General features: G+C 45.5%; 1 protein-coding gene across 3 annotated transcripts in view; it reads right to left on the reverse strand.

Annotated features, from left to right (window-relative positions):
- Positions 1-13,683, reverse strand: part of LOC106574720 (palmitoyltransferase ZDHHC14) — a 100,472-nt gene that overhangs the window by 4,288 nt on the left and 82,501 nt on the right. For all 3 annotated transcript variants that reach the window (XM_014150770.3, XM_014150856.3, XM_045714980.2), the window contains exons 8-9: positions 9,874-9,983; positions 3,081-3,183 (exon numbers count right to left, since the gene is read on the reverse strand). In XM_014150770.3, the coding sequence (XP_014006245.1) occupies positions 3,081-3,183; positions 9,874-9,983 (213 nt within the window). The remainder of the gene's footprint in view (positions 1-3,080; positions 3,184-9,873; positions 9,984-13,683) is intronic.

Here is a 13,683-nt window from a genome sequence, read left to right on the forward strand (position 1 = left end):
TGCCTGCCTGGCTGACTGACTGCATGACGATCTGCCTGCCTGCCTGGCTGACTGAGTGCATGACGATCTGATGAACATTTAGGATTTATCTTATGTGATTCAGGCAATCAAATGATGACAGCTGTCTAAATGTTGGTTCATTCTAGGGTTGTTCAGGCTAGATTATTAGTTTGACACAGGTGAGAAGCATTCTATTAGTCATTCGTCTAATGAATTACCAAATCACACGTCAAGTAGACACCACAGAGATACTGAGAGTCTAAAATGAGTTGTGTGTCATCATCCAGTACTCAAGTTGAAACAGGAGTCCATCAAATCCCGGAGTCTACGTGTCCCGCTCTGCAGTCTAAAAATAGCTGCCAGCTACAACAGAAAAGGACAAAAAAACATGTAAAAAATGAGAAATTTGTGCTGGTTAGAAATTGAGAGAAAATGGACCGAGAGACAAAGAACAAAGCTGATAGTTTTTTGATTAGAGGCCATGGCCACTGTTCTAGATGCCACGTCGTCCACACACACTGTTCTTCCACGGTTCTCTCTGTCACTTCCTGACTGGGGCCTAATGTGACGGATGGCGTAATGACATGACGGCATCCTTGTAATCTGTTGCCATGGTGACACAGCTTCTCTAGATCAGCCTACAATGGCTTTACAAAACAGATACATTGAAAAAACAGCAATACTGTACAGTACTGGCTACTCCAGACTTGATTATTATTAGTTCCCAATTTGCCTTTCGTACATTGACAGACTGCCTTTCACTATAACAAATCAAAGTTTATTGGTCACGTACACAGTTTAGCAGATGTTATAATAGCGGGAGCAGGGAAATGCTTGTGTTACTAGCTCAGTGCAGTAACGAATCCAATTAACAACCCAAATAACACCATCAGTAATCCAAATGCACTCTATGCATATATACACCAAAAAGTTCAAGTAAGAATGATATGTACAGCAGTATATATATTACAGTGAGCTCTGTCAAGAATCCAGTATATAAATACACTGTGTGTTTAACAGTGTAACAGTAATGCAATGTAGAGTAGTAGATATATTAGAGTGAGCGATGTTGAGAATACAGTATATGAATACACAGTGTGAAAAACTGTATAAAAGAAACATGAAGTGTCCATTGTTTATTGTCTCTATATACATGGGACAGCAGAGTTGGCTGTGTGTGAGTGTGTTTGTGAGTACAGGAGTCTTGAGTGTGTATGAGGTGTGTGTTTTGTCTCGTACTACAGGACACGGTGTGATGGCTGTTCAACAGTCTGATGGCCTGGAGACAGAAGCTGTTTTTCAGTCTTTCTGGATTTACATGACGACCAGCTATGATTCAACGGTGCTATATTTCAATGGAAATTCGTTCTCTTGTTTAGTCAAACACATGCCACATTCTCTTAAGTTGGTGACTAAATATAGATTTCGTTAGTGGCGACATTTTAAATGGTTCCCTGTGAAAAGTAATAAATGTAGTATGTTACTCCTAACAATAACAACTAACAGACTATTTCTACATGTGATAAAGAGATGGAATGCCAAACCCGTCCCCCAGCCAGCCAGCACAACCAGCTCCAGATGGCCATGACCCACTCAATAAGACCAGAGCTACCATCCAGGACACTGGATCATTCTAACAGCCTATTGGATTCAAGTTCAGAGGAGTGTAACGAGTAGTGAACGTTCATTAGAAATGTAGGAGAAGGGAAACAACGGCTTGTTCACTAAGGGCCACCAGAAGCCGTCCTCTTTCTTCCATTCCCTGCAGGACTGGTGGGGTGAGGTTGACATTTACAGTTCCTCTCCCTTTGTTCTGAGACACTCCAACACCAATTACACTGTCTGCTGACAGTGCCTTGTTTAAGTCAGACTCACTCCACCTGGGTACTGTAGGACCCTTCGCTCTAAAACACCATTTATTCTCATTTCCTCTCCCAATTCTGTTATTGTCTGTCATCCCTTTCTTGCCATCTATCTGTTTTTGCCATGCTAAAACCTCCCAGCACAAGAGTTAGATTGTCCAGTCAGTCTGCATGATAAGCTTGTGGGAAGCAGAGGGGAGAGAGTGTGCACTGCACATGAGCACAACACACATCCCTCCCTAGGGATCTCAGAGATGTCAGAGAGGGGGAGAGTGTGATGGGGGGGGGGGGAGCCAAGGAGTCACACAGCACGAGCACTGTCTATAATGACATTGCCTGTCACTGGCACACGCACGCACTGACCTATTTCCCAGCCATAATGCCAGATCACTGAGCATCATGGGTAAAATCTGTGTGAATATTAACAGAAACAATCCACTATTTGGAATCCCAGCAGTTGATTTGTTCCAATCTGTTGACCAGATATGGAAATGAGATTGGCAAAATAGATTTGGGTTTCTAGATTTGGATTGAGAGGAACTGGAGGGAAAGAGGGAGAGAAGTGAGATCAACAGCCTTGTCAGTTGGCTTGCTAGCGTGGGATGAGGGGAGCAGTGGTATTTATTCATCAATCCTAACTGAGGAGGGAGGGAGGGAGCTACGCTCTAACACTACCCTTGACCCCCATCGCGTGGAAACAGGGCCCTGGTCCAACTCTAAACCAATTACCAATGCTGATGATTGCAATAATACACCATGATGCCGCTGGTCATCATAATTGCCGGGAGATTGATTGGGATAGTTTATCTATCTAGATGGCAAGGCGGACAGTAGAGCCATTGTTTACAGATAAAAAAACAAGCAGGATATAAGACAACAGCTGGACAATCAGGCTACTATGAGCTGAAGAAGCTGGCACTGCCACGCAATCAGGGCCTGGCACAGCAACAGCTGCCATACCCTTTCCTGGGTTTTCCAGGTAGAGTCAGCCAATGATGGGTCACTGTGCGGCCACCCTCCATTCAAGGCCCGGAATGGCTGAATCAATGATATCACTGTTCACCATGCTTGACCTTTTATAAGGAACCTATAGCTAATTAATCTTCAAGAGGCCAGGTGATATATGCTAAGCCATATTAAGATGGCAAGGGTGTGGTTTGGTTTGCACTGACGGCCATAAGTAGGTTTGGAAAAGACACAGAGTGGAAAATGGCTCACCATGTGGCTCTGTGATTGGGTGGATCCATACATGGTGATGCCATTGGTTGGCGGGGTGGGCTGTGGCGTGTCTGATTGGACAAAGCCTCTTCTGTCGATGAGACTGAGGAGAGAGAGAAATATCATTGAATGGTTTTCTCAGATATCATAATATTTTAGATCCCTTCCTTGACAAGTGAATGTCCCAAGTCTATTTCAATACCATACTTTGAGGCAAGGCTGACACTGTACATTTATTTTGCATTTGTGAATGACATGCTTTACTTTCTTTGAATACTCTAATTTCAATCGTTGGCAGATATCCTTACACAATGTAAATCGATGTTAAGAGGATGCAGATGAAATGAGATGACTTTCTGAGGGTTAATACTGTGAAAGAATAAGAGGGCCAGAAGAACCACACAGAGAAACCCACTAAAGGAGCGTTGTATTTAATGTTTCACTCTGTATGCAGCCTCTCCGCTTTGTATTCAGTCAATGAGGTCATACAACGATCAGTGGAGTGAATCATTATCTCTGTTCTATCATTACCATTGCTGGGCTGACACATGGCTGGTTAGACAGGAACCTGCTGAGGTTAAGCAACATGATTGTCTTATAGTGTGTGTGTCTTTTTTTTGTGTGTGTGTGTGTGTGTGTGTGTGTGTGTGTGTGTGTGTGTGTGTGTGTGTGTGTGTGTGTGTGTGTGTGTGTGAGCGTATGTGTGTCTAAGGATGCGTGTGTGTCTGTATAAAGGGGGTGTGTGAGTATGTGCATAGAGAGACTAAGTCATGGGCTAACCATGTGAGGCAACATCCATTCATCACCATGGAGGGGCTGTGTGTTGATATGAAACAGTGACACAGCTCAGCTCTAACGGAAGGTGTGCGAGCGCAGGGTAATCAGTAACAGAGAGCCTGTTGACTCAGAGCTAGCTAGTCTCTTACAGGAATTCACCAGACAGGAGGTGGACTTGTGAAAACTGAAGACATATAGAATGTACACACACACACACTCAGCTGCCCCCTCCCTTCTTGCCCACCACCTGCCCAGTGAGTACTGTCCCTTGCCACCCAGTAGAGTTATTACCAGTGAGTAATGATGTGGGCTGTGGAGGCTGGGTTGGGACTGTTACACAGAGTGCAGCCAAACACACCGAAAGGCCCAGAGCTAAAAGCATTTTTAATTTCTCTCCCCTGTTTATTCCCCGGTTCCCCCTGGCCCTGTACGTGTTTTACCTCAAAGACACTGTCTTGCCTCACTGTTAATAACATGCTACTCATGCACTGTAGCATGCCTTTATCCATGTCCCAAATGGCACCCTAATCACTATAGAGCCCTATGGGCCCTGGTCAAAAGTAGTGCACTACAGTACATAGGGAATAGGGTTCTACTTGGGACTGAGCTTAGAGTTAAACCACAGAAGAGGTGCTGCGTCTCCAGTTGTCTCGTCAGCGAGGGAAAACCTGGGCTGTAAAGATAAGAGAAGATAGCCTCTATCTAGGCTGAGTGAGTGTGAAGAAACAGAGCTTTCACCACAGAGAGTGTGTGTAGAAAGTGAGGGGAGGCACGTAGGGTGTTGGGAGAGAGACAGGAGACCATAGGTCGTAACAGTCCTGGAACCGTAAAAGCCTTGGTTTCATGCATGTTAACATCAGAAGCCTCCTCCCTAAATGTGTTTTATTCACTGCTTTAGCACACTCAGCCAACCCTGATGTCCTAGCCGTGTCTGAATCCTGGCTTAGGAAGGCCACCAAAAATTCTGAAATTTCCATCCCCAACTACAACATTTTCCGTCAAGCTAGAACTGCCAAAGGGGGCGGAGTTGCAATCTACTGCAGAGATAGCCTGCAGAGTTCTCTCATACTATCCAGGTCTGTGCACAAACAGTTTGAGCTTCTACTTTTAAAAATCCACCTTTCCAGAAATAAGTCTCTCACTGTTGCCGCTTGTTATAGACCCCCCTCAGCTGTGCCCTGGACACCATATGTGAATTGATTGCCCCCCATCTATCTTCAGAGTTCGTACTGTTAGGTGACCTAAACTGGGATATGCTTAGCACCCCGGCCATCCTACAATCTAAGCTAGATCTCACACAAATTATCAAGGAACCTACCAGGTACAACCCTAAATCCGTAAACATGGGCACCCTCATAGATATCATCCTGACCAACTTGCCCTCCAAATACACCTCTGCTATCTTCAACCAGGATCTCAGTGATCACTGCCTTATTGCCTGCATCCGGAATGGGCCCGCGGTCAAACGACCACCCCTCATCACCGTCAAACGCTCCTTAAAATACTTCAGCAAGCAGGCCTTTCTAATTGACCCGGCCCAGGTATCCTGGAAGGATATTGACCTCATCCCGTCAGTAGAGGATGCCTGGTTGTTCTTTAAAAGTGCTTTCCTCACCATCTTAAATAAGCATGCCCCATTAAAAAAATGGAGAACTACAGTGAGGGAAAAAAGTATTTGATCCCCTGCTGATTTTGTACGTTTGCCCACTGACAAAGAAATGATCAGTCTATAATGTTAATGGTAGGTTTATTTGAACAGTGAGAGACAGAATAACAAAATAATCCAGAAAAACGCATGTCAAAAATGTTAGAAATTGATTTGCATTTTAATGAGGGAAATAAGTATTTGACCCCCTCCTCAATCAGAAAGATTTCTGGCTCCCAGGTGTCTTTTATACAGGTAACGAGCTGAGATTAGGAGCACACTCTTAAAGGGAGTGCTCCTAATCGCAGTTTGTTACCTGTATAAAAGACACCTGTCCACAGAAGCAATCAATCAATCAGATTCCAAACTCTCCACCATGGCCAAGACCAAAGAGCTCTCCAAGGATGTCAGGGACAAGATTGTAGACCTACACAAGGCTGGAATGGGCTACAAGACCATCGCCAAGCAGCTTGGTGAGAAGGTGACAACAGTTGGTGCGATAATTTGCAAATGGAAGAAACACAAAAGAACTGTCAATCTCCCTCAGCCTGGGGCTCCATGCAAGATCTCACCTCGTGGAGTTGCAATGAGCATGAGAACAGTGAGGAATCAGCCCAGAACTACACGGGAGGATCTTGTCAATGATCTCAAGGCAGCTGGGACCATAGTCACCAAGAAAACAATTGGTAACACACTATGCCGTGAAGGACTGAAATCCTACAGCGCCCACAAGGTCCCCCTGCTCAAGAATACATATACATGCCCATCTGAAGTTTGCCAATGAACATCTGAATGATTCAGAGGACAACTGGGTGAAAGTGTTGTGGTCAGATGAGACCAAAATGGAGCTCTTTGGCATCAACCCAACTCGCCGTGTTTGGAGGAGGAGGAATGGTGCCTATGACCCCAAGAACCTCATCCCCACCGTCAAACATGGAGGTGGAAACATTATGCTTTGGGGGTGTTTTTCTGCTAAGGGGACATGACAACTTCACCGCATCAAAGGGACGATGGACAGGGCCTAGCCAGTCTCCAGACCTTAATCCCATAGAAAATCTGTGGAGGGAGCTGAAGGTTCGAGTTGCCAAACGTCAGCCTCGAAACCTTAATGACTTGTAGAAGATCTGCAAAGAGGAGTGGGACAAAATCCCCCATGAGATGTGTGCCAGTCTGGTGGCCAACTACAAGAAACGTCTGACCTCTGTGATTGCCAACAAGGGTTTTGCCACCAAGTACTAAGTCATGTTTTGCAGAGGGGTCAAATACTTATTTCCCTCATTAAAATGCAAATCAATTTATAACATTTTTGACATGCGTTTTCTGGATTTTTTTGTTGTTATTCTGTCTCTCACTGTTCAAATAAACCTACCATTAAAATTATAGACTGATCATTTCTTTGTCAGTGGGCAAACGTACAAAATCAGCAGGGGATCAAATACTTTTTTCCCTCACTGGAGGTGTCTGGTTAGACTGTAAACTCTCCTTCCAGAGTCACATTAAGCATCTCCAATCCAAAATTAAATCTAGAATTGGCTTCCTATTTCACAAAGCCTCCTTCACTCATGCTGCCAAACATACCCTCGTAAAACTGACTATCCTACCGATCCTTGACTTCGGCGATGTCATTTACAAAATAGCCCCCAACACTCAGCAAATTGGATGTAGTCTATCACAGTGCCATCCGTTTTGTCACCAAAGCCCCATATACTACCCACCACTGCGACCTGTACACTCTCGTTGGCTGGCCCTCGCTACATATTCATCGCCAAACCCACTATCTATAAGTCTTTGCTAGGTAAAGCCCCGCCTTATCTCAGCTCACTGGTCACCATAGCAACACCCACCTGTAGCACACGCTCCAGCAGGTATATTTCACTGTTCATCCCCAAAGCCAACACCTCCTTTGGCCGCCTTTCCTTCCAGTTCTCTGCTGCCAATGACTGGAACGAATTGCAAAAATCACTGAAGCTGGAGACTTATATCTGCCTCACTAACTTTAAGCATCAGCTGTCAGAGCAGCTTACCGATCAGTGTACACTGCCCATCTGTAAATAGCACACCCAACTACCTCATCCCCATATTGTCATTTCTTTTTTTGCTCTTTTGCACCCCAGTATCTCTATCTGCACATCATCTGCACATCTATCACTCCAGTGTTAAAGCTAAATTGTAATTATTTCGCCACTATGGCTTATTTATTGCCTTACCTCCCTAATCTTACTAGATTTGCACACACTGTACATAGATTTTCCTATTGTGTTATTGATTGTACGTTTGTTTATCCCATGTGTAACTCTGTGTTGTTTTTGTCGCACTGCTTTGCTTTATCTTGGCCAGGTCGCAGTTGTAAATGAGAACTTGTTCTCAACTGGCCTACCTGGTTAACCTGTTAGGGCTAGGGGGCAGTATTGACACGGCTGGATAAAAAACATACCCGATTTAATCTGGTTACCACTCCTACCCAGTAACTAGAATATGCATATACTTATTACATATGGATAGAAAACACCCTAAATTTTCTAAAACTGTTTGAATGGTGTCTGAGTATAACAGAACTCAAACGGCAGGTCAAAACCTGAGAGATTCCTTTACAGGAAGTGGCCTGTCTGACCATTTCTTGAACTTCTTTTCCATCTCTATCATTTACTAAGGACCTCTGCTCTAACGTGACACTTCCCACGTCGTCCATAGGCGCTCAGAGCCCGGGAAAAAACAGAATGTCGTCATTCCAGCCCCAGGCTGAAACACATTATCGCCTTTCTCAAGTGGCCGATCAAGGGACACTGGGCTTAGGCGCGTGACCCGACCGCCCCCGCCTTTGGGATTTTTTCCTCTGTTTGCCGAAAAGGAGATTCCCTGTCGGAATATTATCGCTTTTCTACGAGAAAAATGGCGTAAAAATTGATTTTAAACAGCGGTTGACATGCTTCGAAGTACGGTAATGGAATATTTAGAATTTTATTGTCACGAATTGCGCCATGCGCGCGACACTTCTTTACTATTTCGGATAGTGTCTGGAACGCACGAACAAAACGCCGCTATTCGGATATAACGATGGATTATTTTGGACCAAACCAACATTTGTTATTGAAGTAGCAGTCCTGGGTGTGCATTCTGACGAAGACAACAAAAGGTAATCAAACTTTTATAATAGTAAATATGATTATGGTGAGTGCTAAACTTGCCGGGTGTCTAAATAGCGAGCCCGTGATGCCTGGGCTATGTACTTAGAATATTGCAAAATGTGCTTTCACCAAAAAGCTATTTTAAAATCGGACATATCGAGTGCATAGAGGAGGTCTGTATCTATAATTCTTAAAATAATTGTTATGCTTTTTGTGAACGTTTATCGTGAGTAATTTAGTAAAAGGTTAGCGAATTCCCCGGAAGTTTGCGGGGGGTATGCTAGTTCTGAACGTCACATGCTAATGTAAAAAGCTGGTTTTTGATATAAATATGAACTTGATTGAACAAAACATGCATGTATTGTATAACATAATGTCCTAGGGTTGTCATCTGATGAAGATCATCAAAGGTGAGTGCTGCATTTAGCTGTCTTCTGGGTTTTGGTGACATTATATGCTGGCTTGAAAAATGGGTGTCTGATTATTTCTGGCTTGGTACTCTGCTGACATAATCTAATGTTTTGCTTTCGTTGTAAAGCCTTTTTGAAATCGGACAGTGTGGTTAGATTAACGAGAGTCTTGTCTTTAAATAGCTGTAAAATAGTCATATGTTTGAGAAATTGAAGTAATAGGATTTTTAAGGTTTTGAAAATCGCGCCACAGGCTGCCAGTGGCAGCAAGCGTCCCACCTAGCCCATAGAGGTTAAATAAAGGTGAAATAAAAAAAAATAAAAAAAATTGGGTTTCAACTATGAGTTATACACAGTGAGGTAATCCAAATGAAAGGGTTATATTGATGATGTGTCTGAATGCAAATTCTATAGAGAAGGAAGTGTTGGATAAGACAAGCTAATAAGCAATCAATGGCTATGAGTCTATAGATACAATGACTACCACATCTAGCATTTCTATGTGCATAGTTTGATCTCACTGGGAGGTGCTGTAATCCTTTGTACTATCAGAGGTCTGAATGAGGAATAGCTGCAGGCAGATGATTTCACAGCAGCAGCTCTATAGCGAGATCATGATGAGCTCTGTGTGACGGACCTATTTTAGCTTTCTGACAATGTAGGAAACTACAGTGACGGGAAAAACGGATTTCTCCTAGAATGAGAAGAACTATTGGATTTGAGATTTCTCTAAGACAGAGGATGATCGTGTGCCATATGTTACATTTTGGGTAAATCCAAATATACAGAGCCAGATAATGTCAGATCCACATGCAAACACACAGAACCGTCCTTACCTGGGTGGTAGGGGTCCACACAGCGCTGCACAGCAGTTGGTGAATATGTTTCCGTGGCTGTAAGGGTTATAATTGTCTTTCCCTCTTTTAGACGACCATGACCCTTTGATCTGAAACAGAAAAAGCCAAAATCAGAGCAATAAACCAGGGGTTAAAAACTTTGTTGTATTTCAAAAGGGAAGATCAATTTCCTCAGACTTTTGTCTGGAACTTTCGGTTCCTTCTGTGTGTGTGTGTCTATAATGTCCCAGGCAGCTCTACAGTGGTGAGCGATGAGGCAAACTGCCTGGAAATAAATGAGATCAGACTCAGATCTGGCTGTCTTCCACTAAACTCAACCATCCACTAGAGGAAAAACCAAACTGCTGCCTGGGTTTAGTCTGTGTAATATGGTAGGAGACAGGAGATGGCTGGGGGTTTAGTAGTGTCTGTGTAACCTGGTAGGAGACAGGAGATGGCTGGGGGTTTAGTAGTGTCTGTGTAATCTGGTAGGAGACAGGAGATGGCTGGGGGTTTAGTAGTGTCTGTGTAATCTGGTAGGAGACAGGAGATGGCTGGGGGTTTAGTAGTGTCTGTGTAACCTGGTAGGAGACAGGAGATGGCTGGGGGTTTAGTAGTGTCTGTGTAATCTGGTAGGAGACAGGAGATGGCTGGGGGTTTAGTAGTGTCTGTGTAATCTGGTAGGAGACAGGAGATGGCTGGGGGTTTAGTAGTGTCTGTGTAATCTGGTAGGAGACAGGAGATGGCTGGGGGTTTAGTAGTGTCTGTGTAACCTGGTAGGAGACAGGAGATGGCTGGGGGTTTAGTAGTGTCTGTGTAACCTGGTAGGAGACAGGAGATGGCTGGGGGTTTAGTAGTGTCTGTGTAACCTGGTAGGAGACAGGAGATGGCTGGGGGTTTAGTAGTGTCTGTGTAACCTGGTAGGAGACAGGAGATGGCTGGGGGTTTAGTAGTGTCTGTGTAACCTGACAGGAGATGGCTGGGGGTTTAGTAGTGTCTGTGTAACCTGACAGGAGATGGCTGGGGGTTTAGTAGTGTCTGTGTAACCTGACAGGAGATGGCTGGGGGTTTAGTAGTGTCTGTGTAACCTGACAGGAGATGGCTGGGGGTTTAGTAGTGTCTGTGTAACCTGACAGGAGATGGCTGGGGGTTTAGTAGTGTCTGTGTAACCTGACAGGAGATGGCTGGGGGTTTAGTAGTGTCTGTGTAACCTGACAGGAGATGGCTGGGGGTTTAGTAGTGTCTGTGTAACCTGACAGGAGATGGCTGGGGGTTTAGTAGTGTCTGTGTAACCTGGTAGGAGACAGGAGATGGCTGGGGGTTTAGTAGTGTCTGTGTAACCTGACAGGAGATGGCTGGGGGTTTAGTAGTGTCTGTGTAACCTGACAGGAGATGGCTGGGGGTTTAGTAGTGTCTGTGTAACCTGGTAGGAGACAGGAGATGGCTGGGGGTTTAGTAGTGTCTGTGTAATCTGGTAGGAGACAGGAGATGGCTTGGGGTTTAGTAGTGTCTGTGTAACCTGGTAGGAGACAGGAGATGGCTGGGGGTTTAGTAGTGTCTGTGTAACCTGACAGGAGATGGCTGGGGGTTTAGTAGTGTCTGTGTAACCTGGTAGGAGACAGGAGATGGCTGGGGGTTTAGTAGTGTCTGTGTAACCTGGTAGGAGACAGGAGATGGCTGGGGGTTTAGTAGTGTCTGTGTAATCTGGTAGGAGACAGGAGATGGCTGGGGGTTTAGTAGTGTCTGTGTAACCTGGTAGGAGACAGGAGATGGCTGGGGGTTTAGTAGTGTCTGTGTAATCTGGTAGGAGACAGGAGATGGCTGGGGGTTTAGTAGTGTCTGTGTAATCTGGTAGGAGACAGGAGATGGCTGGGGGTTTAGTAGTGTCTGTGTAATCTGGTAGGAGACAGGAGATGGCTGGGGGTTTAGTAGTGTCTGTGTAATCTGGTAGGAGACAGGAGATGGCTGGGGGTTTAGTAGCGTCTGTGTAATCTGGTAGGAGACAGGAGATGGCTGGGGGTTTAGTAGCGTCTGTGTAATCTGGTAGGAGACAGGAGATGGCTGGGGGTTTAGTAGCGTCTGTGTAATCTGGTAGGAGACAGGAGATGGCTGGGGGTTTAGTAGCGTCTGTGTAATCTGGTAGGAGACAGGAGATGGCTGGGGGTTTAGTAGTGTCTGTGTAATCTGGTAGGAGACAGGAGATGGCTGGGGGTTTAGTAGTGTCTGTGTAATCTGGTAGGAGACAGGAGATGGCTGGGGGTTTAGTAGTGTCTGTGTAATCTGGTAGGAGACAGGAGATGGCTGGGGGTTTAGTAGTGTCTGTGTAATCTGGTAGGAGACAGGAGATGGCTGGGGGTTTAGTAGTGTCTGTGTAATCTGGTAGGAGACAGGAGACGGCTGGGGGTTTAGTAGTGTCTGTGTAATCTGGTAGGAGACAGGAGACGGCTGGGGGTTTAGTAGTGTCTGTGTAATATGGTAGGAGACAGGAGACGGCTGGGGGTTTAGTAGTGTCTGTGTAATATGGTAGGAGACAGGAGACGGCTGGGGGTTTAGTAGTGTCTGTGTAATATGGTAGGAGACAGGAGACGGCTGGGGGTTTATTAGTGTCTGTGTAATATGGTAGGAGACAGGAGACGGCTGGGGGTTTAGTAGTGTCTGTGTAATCTGGTAGGAGACAGGAGACGGCTGGGGGTTTAGTAGTGTCTGTGTAATCTGGTAGGAGACAGGAGACGGCTGGGGGTTTAGTAGTGTCTGTGTAATCTGGTAGGAGACAGGAGACGGCTGGGGGTTTAGTAGTGTCTGTGTAATCTGGTAGGAGACAGGAGACGGCTGGGGGTTTAGTAGTGTCTGTGTAATCTGGTAGGAGACAGGAGACGGCTGGGGGTTTAGTAGTGTCTGTGTAATCTGGTAGGAGACAGGAGACGGCTGGGGGTTTAGTAGTGTCTGTGTAATATGGTAGGAGACAGGAGACGGCTGGGGGTTTAGTAGTGTCTGTGTAATATGGTAGGAGACAGGAGACGGCTGGGGGTTTAGTAGTGTCTGTGTAATATGGTAGGAGACAGGAGATGGCTGGGGGTTTAGTAGTGTCTGTGTAATCTGGTAGGAGACAGGAGATGGCTGGGGGTTTAGTAGTGTCTGTGTAATCTGGTAGGAGACAGGAGATGGCTGGGGGTTTAGTAGTGTCTGTGTAATATGGTAGGAGACAGGAGATGGCTGGGGGTTTAGTAGTGTCTGTGTAATCCGGTAGGAGACAGGAGATGGCTGGGGGTTTAGTAGTGTCTGTGTAATATGGTAGGAGACAGGAGATGGCTGGGGGTTTAGTAGTGTCTGTATAATCCGGTAGGAGACAGGAGATGGCTGGGGGTTTAGTAGTGTCTGTGTAATCCGGTAGGAGACAGGAGATGGCTGGGGGTTTAGTAGTGTCTGTGTAATCCGGTAGGAGACAGGAGATGGCTGGGGGTTTAGTAGTGTCTGTGTAATCCGGTAGGAGACAGGAGATGGCTGGGGGTTTAGTAGTGTCTGTGTAACCTGGTAGGAGACAGGAGATGGCTGGGGGTTTAGTAGTGTCTGTGTAATCCGGTAGGAGACAGGAGATGGCTGGGGGTTTAGTAGTGTCTGTGTAATCTGGTAGGAGACAGGAGATGGCTGGGGGTTTAGTAGTGTCTGTGTAATCTGGTAGGAGACAGGAGATGGCTGGGGGTTTAGTAGTGTCTGTGTAACCTGGTAGGAGACAGGAGATGGCTGGGGGTTTAGTAGTGTCTGTGTAATCTGGTAGGAGACAGGAGATGGCTGGGGGTTTAGTAGTGTCTG

The sequence above is a fragment of the Salmo salar genome, chromosome 01, assembly GCF_965601325.2.
Source record: "Salmo salar chromosome 01, fSalSal1, whole genome shotgun sequence".
Taxonomy (NCBI): Eukaryota; Metazoa; Chordata; class Actinopteri; order Salmoniformes; family Salmonidae; genus Salmo; species Salmo salar.